Source organism: Calcarisporiella thermophila (genome assembly GCF_041956535.1).
Source record: "Calcarisporiella thermophila strain CBS 279.70 unplaced genomic scaffold VTP21scaffold_34, whole genome shotgun sequence".
NCBI lineage: Eukaryota > Fungi > Calcarisporiellomycota > Calcarisporiellomycetes > Calcarisporiellales > Calcarisporiellaceae > Calcarisporiella > Calcarisporiella thermophila.
In genome coordinates, this window is record NW_027192224.1 from 23,899 (window position 1) to 33,481 (window position 9,583).

Sequence of the window (9,583 nt, forward strand, 5' to 3'; positions counted from 1 at the left end):
TTACAGTGAAATAAAAAGTTCAGTTCGACAACTTTTCCCACATCTCATGGTATGTTTCATCTAGCGTACGGTGAAATCCTTGTCGATTCCTAAAAGTGAGACTCTCACCATCTGTAGGAGAGTAAATTAACGTGGATAAACTGCGGGTACTTAATGGAATTCTTTCATTAGGCGCACTTCTGTGGTCGATCATACAAAGAAACAACAAAATTGAAATAATTGTAAGGCCAAAAAAATTCCGACTAAGATGAAAAGATTTCCAAATGGAAGAATAATTACAGAAATGGAGTTCCTCGAATTGATGCATGCCCTTCATATTTTTCTCTATTCCAGGTTTGTGACTCAAGAGTCAATGCTATGGTTTCTGCGGATACTAATTTCTTATTGAAGTGGAATTGTAACAAGATTAGAGCGCAATAGGAACATAGATCTTCTTTAAAACATTTACTTTGGAACTTAATTTTACGGCAGGAGCAGAATTCGCGGTTGATTTAGCTGGTTTCGGGTCAGAGGAAACTTTTTTCTTCATTCTACATTTGCACTTAATATGGGATATTCACCTTTTTGAACATTGGTATCTTCCTCAAAATTAAATCTAAAAGTTATATTTTGAACTAAATGTGAAAATCTGCCTTGGAGAACAATTCGATTGTAGATAGCGCAGTGCCAAATGCACAGATATTTGAAATTTGAAATTGATAACTAGCAGAAGAGTTTGGATGTAGACAATCCTTGTGAAACCCCCTCGGTTTGCATTGCAAAAAATTGAACTTCTCCATTTGAGATCATAGTGCCAAGTGATATTGCGAAGAACGTATTGCAAATATTGAATACATTATGCGGTTGGCTTCTACAACATCCCCTAAGTTTTTCAGGCATTATAGCCAGCTGTTAATCAGTCAACTATTTCTATTGTGCTAATTTTTACAACATATAAAGCCATATTTGTTGATTCGATATAATTCTATATTACTTAGGAACCAACTACAATGATCCATGTTTTGTAAATATTTTTTGTGGCAGCCTTTCTACTAATATCCGATATGATTTAAAGCCAACCGCAATTGTGACATTCCATTCCATTCACTTTGCAAAGCGAACACCAATGTATCTATTTAGGATCCATAAGATTGCTCTCCTAATAAGATTTTCATTGATTACGAGCATATCAACTTAAAGGTATATTTTGGCTTAATCACGAGATGCCTACATCGCCTAGAAATACACTTAATCGACCCATTATTACGCTGTTTTGGGGTTCTCAGGGATAAGAGGATTCTCATGATTTTCCAGTATTTGTCGGAAACTCAAATCTGTCATGATATGTTTATCCAAAAGTTTGTACTGCACGCTTAGGTTGTGTAGTTGTTTATTAGCATTATATATGCGCAATCTGCTTTTGCTGAGGCCAATGGCTTGTCAATATATGGTGGCACTGCTTACGAAAATACCCTTAGCTTACTTATTTCTATTTGATATATATGTTATTTATATTGGAATGTTTGGGAATAGAATAGAGGATCAGAGAGTGGAAAAAAGGATAAAGGAGGAGAGTATATGCTGCTCTTAGTCACAGCTGATCGCGATGGGAAGGATAGAGTGTGTCCTAACGAGCCTCATAGCTCCAAGCAGCTTTATTCTATAATATGCATTAACGATTTTCGAGAAGGAATGGTGGCTGTGAGCGTGATCGCACTGCTTTGGGAATAAGCGCAATGAAATCTTATTACGATGCAGGTAGGCTTTTGAATTTATTTCTTACTTTTTGGTTAATCCCAGTTGCACTGCCATTCTTATGTTCAGGTATTAGGATCTAGATATATTTTGAAGCAATTCCTAAATGTCAATGGTAAATCTACAACATCTTGTATGATTCAGGCAAATTGTTAAATTACAAAGCTCAACTCCTGATGCCAGCCAATATCCAATCATTCAAATAATATTAGGAGTCGTTTTTTTCAGTGATTGTTTGAAATATTACGCTCTCGAGAGGCTGAACCAATAAAAAAAATCAAAATCATCAAACCCATCAATCCAAGCTCAATTCCTAGTGCAGAATTTTCCCATGAGCTTATAAGTTTCTTTCCGATCAGATTTTGGAACAGTTTCTTCATTCAAATAATGCACTGCTCTCTGCAGGAAATGGCTCACAGAGGAAATCGACTAAGTAACATACGCTGAGTATCGCATAGGGCGGCATATCCGCCCCATTGTCCAGATCGAGTCAGAAGATTGAAGTTGGATTATGGAACTGACTCATGCATTTGCCTTCTACTTGAGAAGTGATAACTATTTACATATGCGAACCATTTTCTATAAATAGTTGCCCAAATTGCTTGCTGCTTAGAACTCAATAAGATTAACCACGATGAAAAAGACACTTTTCCTAGTTTTATTCTTACTTTCACTTCTTTCTGCTGTAAAGGGTGTTTGCAAACGTCCATGTTGCAACGATTGTTGGTGCTGTCATTGCTGCCGAGGTGCACAACTTGAAGAATTTGCAAAGCAAGAATTTGCAGGAAACATCGCAAGAGCTGAACAGTTTCTCAGTAAACTCCGGGCAAAAACACTCGAGCAATAACGAGCTCATGGTCTCTTCTCTTACATCGTATACTAAGAAATTTTCTCGAGTTTTCTCATCTGACTCTCCCTGGAATACATTCAAATTTGGTCAAGAGCATGTAATGCCAAATAAATAGTATCAATTAATTGTTTCATCTAAACTAAACAGTATTTATAAACCCAGGCATACTACTTTTTCTATTATAAAATGTTACATGCAGTGATAATAAGAAGAAATCAAATACTGAATGGATTGATTATTTTAGTCGTACTTATTGAATGAGTTATCATCCTATAGATTCTCAGCAAATTCTCTGAAAATAAATTCTTAAGTGAATTTCGTTTCAGGGGCTAAATCCATGCGTACTAGTTCCTTTACTGCTCTTGCAATATAGCAATGGATCCTTTCAATCTAGATTAAATATCTATATGTAAATATCTATAGCTCCATACTCTTCCGTTCCAGACCTCAGTTATATTACGACAGTAAATGCTTTGATCTAGGGATTTTTAACGGCATTTGCATTATAAGCAATGCAGTATTATTAATGCTACTCTTTTTCGGCCTCCTTATAGCCAACTTATGAACCTCACTTTGGATTAATAACACATTAATAGCTTAGCTGCTTTGAAAGAAGAGTTAAATTTGTTTTTTGTTAATAAAAACTAATTTATCATTTATTATGTGCACAAAGTTCCATTTCAAAGCACCTCTATTAACAATCAATTTTGTAAAGTAGGCACAATTCTTCGCCTGTGTGGCTTGTAGATCCTTAAACTTGTTCGTTTCAACTTTAGAGCTGGAATTCGTATTTTTATTGCAGCGATCAAAGCGTCAATTCTTTCTCTAAAACTGGTGGAAACAAATGGCAAATGCAACCCCTAAATCCAATCCAATAACTAAAGCAGTATGGGAAGGCAGCATTCCTATTCGCTTCTCACTCGATCCAAAAGAAGCGGAATCGTTTGGAGTTTCACTTGAATCTTGTATTGTAAGTTCCATTCTACTTTAATTGCACTCTGGCTTTCCTTCAATATTCGTCCGTTCTACTCCAGATCCAAGCACCACGATGCTCTTATCTTTCCCTTCTTACATCACAAATCCGAAAATTTTTCGTGGATTTGGGGCTGCAATTTTTCGGAGATGACACAGAAATTTGGTACGAATACAACGGCACGCCATGCAAGTGGTAATGTTAAAAAATCACACAATCGTTTTATTGTACATTCATTTAGATGTTCTATATCTCGTTTTCCTTCTACAATGAAGGCACTATCCAATAGGACTGCTGTATGATTTGTTAACTCACAATGATCCCTCTTCTGATTCAATACAAGCGCTACCTTGGCGGTTGACTGTACACTTTGAGAATTTCCCAGCAAACCAGCTGATTCGTGGACAGGCTGTCGATGCAACTCAAGATTTCTTTTTTTCTATGGTTAAAGAGGTTAATTAGTATATTTATCCGGAGCCTGACTTTGGATTAAATCTCGCTTTATTTTTCGTATAGGCCGATTTTTTAATGCATGGCTCAACCAAAAAGCTAATGAATCTATCCAAGGACGATCAGACACAATTATGGGATGGGTTGGCATCAAGTATGTTGACTTAGAATGAAGATTTCTTCCTTCTCCAGTTTACTGATCCGTAAATTTTGTGATGTTATATCTTGCACAGATAGCTACGAACGTTTCTGGAGCATAAACCAACGACTATCTCCTGCAGATGCCCCCCAAACGCGCTATATCCCGTTACGAGTTTACCTCCCCGATGCCTCCGTTGTGATTCAAGAACCATTGAGTCCTTTTGACGAGGATGGCTCCCTACTTACATTATGGGACGCACTTCACCGCCTGCTCCCAGATCTCTTCCCAGATAAAAAGGCTAAGCCTTGTGCATTGCCTGTGGTCCACGGAGTTATTCCGCAAATGGAGATGCCGTTGATTTGGGCTGCACAGCAACTCTCTTACCCGGATAATTTCTTGCATATTGTCATCCTGCTCAAGAGCTGACAACCTTCATCATGTTTTACAATTAGTGTACCTTTCTAATCTAAGAGATTAACTTTATATTGTCTTTATAATTAATGCATCATTTCCGTCTTTCTCTTTTTCATTTATTTGTTGTACTGCCTTTTATATCGACCCCTTTATATGAGATTTTTGTCTTGCATCTCTAGCTTTATTTTATTTTAGCTGGCAGAAAATGTATAAAGCGAAGAATAAATACCCCTCTATTTTACTTTTTACAAGAATGAAATACACAATGAGCGACATACGTCATGTTTTTTTTTCAGTACTCTCATTGAAGCGAGTATATTTTCTGTCAAAAATATCTATGTAGAGTTGAATTTACTGATGCTAGGCTTGTTAAACCTTCTGAATGTATTAGACTTCATTTATCTTAAACGTTGCCCAAAGGCTTTTTGTCACGTAATGGCTAAACTTGGGTACTTTTCTTTGATGCAAAGCCCAACAGGATTCTATGCTTCTATTATGGTGTGAGCTTATTTATTTTCCCCTTATCTATCCTGTTTGTATAACAAAAAACTCCCATAGAATACATGTTGTCCCCATTTTTAATACATTAGCTTTTTCGAACTGCACCTGTCCACAATCACTGTATATTGCATGTTTCTAATGCAATTTAAGCGTTTCGCACAAGAATTTTCTTGTGACTTGTCTCATTGAGGTCGCGTGACTGTAAATGGTAGAAATGGTGGCAAATAAATAGTTGCCCACCAATATCAATGCAGCTTCCTAATTGCCTATTAATCCTTATCTTCCAAACATACACTGGTCAATAACGAGAAAACATGAGTAGAATAGCAAAATTTTTGGTAGTAACACTGATGGGGGGACTGTGTAGTCTTAGTTATGCACTAGACAATGGGTTTGTTCGTCCTCCAATGGGGTAATGTCGAAGAAAAGAACCTCCATTTGGAGTTTAGAGCGAACACATGAAAAACATTAACTATTTGGATTCCAGATGGAACAGTTGGAACAAATTTGCATGTAATGTGGACGAAGCGTTAATACGCGAAACTGCAGATGCAATGGTGAATTCAGGTATAAGAATGAAGCTATAGCGCCATGGCATTAAATTGATAGTGTCTATCACAAAGGTCTGGCCGCGGCTGGTTATGAATATATAGTGATAGACGACTGTTGGCAAAGTTTTCGTGATACTAATGGGACTATCCATCCAGATTACAAAACGTAAAAAATTTTACATCCTATCTAACTAAAATAGAGCATTACCTAGGTATAATTTAACCAGGTTTCCATCGGGTATGCGGGCACTAGCAGATTACGTTCATTCAAAGGGTAAACTTCAGGAAACTCTATGACAGTATTCTAAATATTTCCAGCAATTTCATTCAATATATCTATAGATTTGCTATTCGGACTGTACACCGATGCCGGAATAATGACATGCCAGGGACGACCTGGATCACTGGGTAATGGGGGATCAAACTTTCTTCAGTATAATAGCTCTCTAGTAAATGCTCTTAATAACAGGCTTCGAAGATATCGATGCTAAAACCTATGCGGATTGGGAGGTGGATTTTGTAAAGGTAGATAATTGTCACAATAACGGAGTTCCAGCGTTGTTACGATACACAAGTAAGCCATTGAATATGATTACCTTGTCTCAACCAGAATATGCTTACAATTTACCTCTAAACTTCCTTTGTAAATTGTGAATTAGAAATGCGAGATGCTTTGAACGTAACAGGAAGACCAATATTCTATAGCATCTGTAATTGGTAGACAGCCATCCTGGTTATTTGGACACTCATAATGATAAGCAATCAAATTAACTGTCATAATTTCTCATCTCCAGGGGAGAGGAATACGTGTGGAAATGGGCCCAGAATGTAGGAAACTCATTTCGTACAACCGAGGACATAGGCGACCACTTCAACCCCACTAGTTGGCGAGAGTCTGGCCCCTGTTACCCGTGCGGTGTTGTAGATATCATCGACAGAATGGCAGAAATGACAAAGTACGCGACCATCGGATCATATCCAGATCCCGATATGTTGGAAGTTGGGAATGGTGGAATGGTAGTATATTTTATGTTGTTATCTTTAGTGATTGAGCATAATTAACCCAGTAGTTAAACCGAATTAGAGTTATGAAGAATATAAAACACACTTTACTTTCTGGGCAGCATTCAAGGCCCCACTGATTATCGGCTGTGATTTGCGGAATATGAGTCCAGAGACCCTTCAGATTCTGACAGCGGAAGAAGTCATTGCTGTAAATCAGGATCCGCTTGGGAAAGCTGTTCAACGAGTTCGACGGGACCGATTTCGTGGAGTGGAAGTGTGGGCAGGACCACTTAAAAACGACGATACCGTAGTTGGTAATACTAGACTTATTGAACCAATCCAATTCGTTTATACCTTTATATCGCCATCGACCTTATGATTGACCTATATACATTTTCTTTTTTTACTCAATAATGTAGTATTATTCAATCGGAATACATGGTCAACTTCAATATCAGTTCACTTTTCTTTTGACCTGGGGATGACTCGTAATTCACGTTTCAGAGTGCGCGACCTATGGCAAAAAAAGGATATCGGTGACTATGTTGGCCAGTAAATGTCCTCCTCCCATATTCCAAAAAAAAAATAGACTACTGTACACTATCTTTTCATTCTCTTTTAGATTTGAGGCAAAATCCGTCCCTGGGCATGGCGTCGTAATGTTGCGGCTCTCTTTGCAATAGATATACTGGTGGAGAAGAACTAGAATATTTCTTTGAATCTCCGCATAGTTCCAATTGATCAGTTTATTTCAATAATGGGTAACTCATCCATTCATCTACATATAATATATTGGAGTGTCATGGGATTGTACTTGTTAATGAATATATATATTTTGCATTATATATTTACTTTTTTTCCATATTTGATATTTTTTCTGTAATGTATGTTAACTTAAATGATGCTTTACTTTACCCTTCATAATTATCCCACATGACTCGAAATGTAATCTAATTATATATTTGATTGCATGAAATATTGGCAATAATATATCGTTATTTATTATATGAATGTAATACTGTTTTTGCACTCCCTTGGCGTTGGAGGACGACCAGGCGTGACCTAAGTCTGAAATAGTCTAGATAATCTGTGTTACGACGATTGACATCATTATTACACCTTATCTCTTTTATCTCTTATCCTATCCTATCATATATATAAGATGTGATCTATCTCTCTTGAGTTCTTTGGTGTGTTTGAGTTGTGTTATCCCTTCTGCTTGTCTTCCTTCCTTTTTATCAATACATTCTTATTAAATTCCAACACTTGGTGCCAATTTTGAAATCAAATTAAATTAAGATATATTACTAGCAAGTTTGTGGCTTTCTTCAAAGTATATTGATTCGAGAGTATATCGAGATTTAAGTGATTGCATTTTCTGGAAAGAGTTTCTTAAAGTGTTGGCTTTTCTAATTTGAAAATATGAATCTAACAGAGAATATAAACATTGTGGTGACGCTAGTTGAAAAATAAACCCGTTGTTGATTTCCTCCTACTTTCAAGTCGGCACTCCGCTGTCAGTACGATATATTCATTATGCCCTCCCACAAGTCATTCAAGGTGAAGCGCATTTTGGGCAAGAAGCAGAACCGTCCTATCTCGGCATGGATCCGCTTCCGCACCGATAATGCTATCCGGTACAACGCTAAACGTCGTCACTGGCGCCGCACCAAGTTGAACCTCTAAATTTGTGTGTTACCAGACTTATTTCTTTTGTCCTAATAAAAGAAGAGTTGGGCACCACTTTTAAAAAAAATAAAAATAAAAAAAATAATTTTTTTGATCAAAAGTGAGTCTTTATTGTTTAATAAGACTCTAAAATACAATCGTTACATTATTAAAAGTAATAAAATAAGATAAAAGCTAGATATTAACGCGGTATTGCAATTCGGGGTAAGTTGATCATGACAAATTTTCTCCTCAAATGGGTAGATGTGAAATAAAACTCAACTAGCTGTGGGTATTAGGGAACGACTTGATAGGTGATAAATAAAAAAAATTAATTTTTTTTGATCAATCAACGGAGACTTTATTAGTTTCCGTAGCTTACAAGAGTTTAATGATTACAATGAAATAAGAAGGGGGGGAATAAAGGGTAAATTAGATGTATATAGTGATCGGGTATTTGGTGAAAGGTATGAAGTAAAGAGGAGGGGAGGAGGGAAAGAGCGGATTGGGAGAGAGGAAGGGTTGCTTCGTCACTCCAGTTTTAGTCTTGCTCTATCCGAACTTTCTATTACCGCTCCCTGACCGCACCACCTTCTTCGGAATAACTCTATCTCTCGTCTTTTACGTGCCTTTATCAGTTCACCTCCGATAGCCTCCTCGATGTCCATTTTGGCACGGAGGATGATTGTCTCGGGTGATGCTCGAGTGCATTCGAAATGGTAGGCGATTCGGTCCCGATGGATTTGCCATAGCACCGAATCGAAGACGATTTGAGCCGCGTGTCTTACTGCCCTCGGGGCTTCTGGTAGATCGCCAAGTACGAGGTTCCTGGGGCTCAGCACCTGAGTGTTTAGGGGGCCTGAGATGGTGTTGATACACCTTTCCGTCCAATGCCACACTGATGTGAGTTCGGGACATTCGAAGAAGGTGTGGCGGATGGTGTCCCTCGGGGCGTTACAGCGGGTACATTTCGGGTCATGACCAGGGAATGTCGAGTTTGTAATTACACGCTCTACGAGGATTCGCCAGCGTAGTGTGCGGTGTTTTGGGAGTGTTGGCCGTTTTTGAATGGAGGTCCAGACCTTTTCCCATTCCTTTGCCGTGGATGCAACCTCTGGCCAGGATTGGGGCGTCAGCGTTTTTGGTTCCGGAGAGCCATTTCGCTGGAAGTGCCTTCCCTGTCGAGTGGAGTATTCCGGGACAGGCGCGCCAGCCAGGTGGCAAAGGTGTAGTGGGAAACGAGGAGGCGGATGTTGACGGGGTATGGCAGAACATTTCGTGATATTTATTTTCTC

General features: G+C 38.1%; 4 protein-coding genes across 4 annotated transcripts; 2 read left to right on the forward strand and 2 right to left on the reverse strand.

The window, feature by feature from the left end:
• Window positions 1-19: 19 nt before the first annotated feature.
• VTP21DRAFT_7882 (uncharacterized protein) lies at window positions 20-529 on the reverse strand (the record flags this gene model as incomplete). Its single annotated transcript, XM_069398672.1, has 3 exons — window positions 20-179; window positions 280-380; window positions 449-529. The coding sequence occupies 3 exons, from the start codon at window positions 527-529 to the stop codon at window positions 20-22; spliced, it is 342 nt and encodes a 113-aa protein (XP_069246064.1).
• Window positions 530-3,428: 2,899 nt separating this feature from the next.
• Window positions 3,429-4,575, forward strand: VTP21DRAFT_7883 (uncharacterized protein; the record flags this gene model as incomplete). Its single annotated transcript, XM_069398673.1, has 5 exons — window positions 3,429-3,554; window positions 3,619-3,752; window positions 3,833-4,010; window positions 4,074-4,161; window positions 4,241-4,575. 5 exons carry the CDS (start codon window positions 3,429-3,431, stop codon window positions 4,573-4,575), a joined length of 861 nt encoding a protein of 286 aa, XP_069246065.1.
• Window positions 4,576-5,414: 839 nt separating this feature from the next.
• Window positions 5,415-8,306, forward strand: VTP21DRAFT_7884 (uncharacterized protein; the record flags this gene model as incomplete). The annotated part of the gene is made up of 12 exons (XM_069398674.1): window positions 5,415-5,476; window positions 5,552-5,631; window positions 5,688-5,781; window positions 5,843-5,889; window positions 5,958-6,023; window positions 6,085-6,189; window positions 6,275-6,332; window positions 6,410-6,632; window positions 6,700-6,934; window positions 7,079-7,172; window positions 7,243-7,276; window positions 8,181-8,306. The coding sequence occupies 12 exons, from the start codon at window positions 5,415-5,417 to the stop codon at window positions 8,304-8,306; spliced, it is 1,224 nt and encodes a 407-aa protein (XP_069246066.1).
• A 512-nt stretch (window positions 8,307-8,818) lies between these two features.
• On the reverse strand, window positions 8,819-9,563 carry VTP21DRAFT_7885 (uncharacterized protein; the record flags this gene model as incomplete). The annotated part of the gene is made up of 2 exons (XM_069398675.1): window positions 8,819-9,300; window positions 9,371-9,563. 2 exons carry the CDS (start codon window positions 9,561-9,563, stop codon window positions 8,819-8,821), a joined length of 675 nt encoding a protein of 224 aa, XP_069246067.1.
• Window positions 9,564-9,583: the final 20 nt, after the last annotated feature.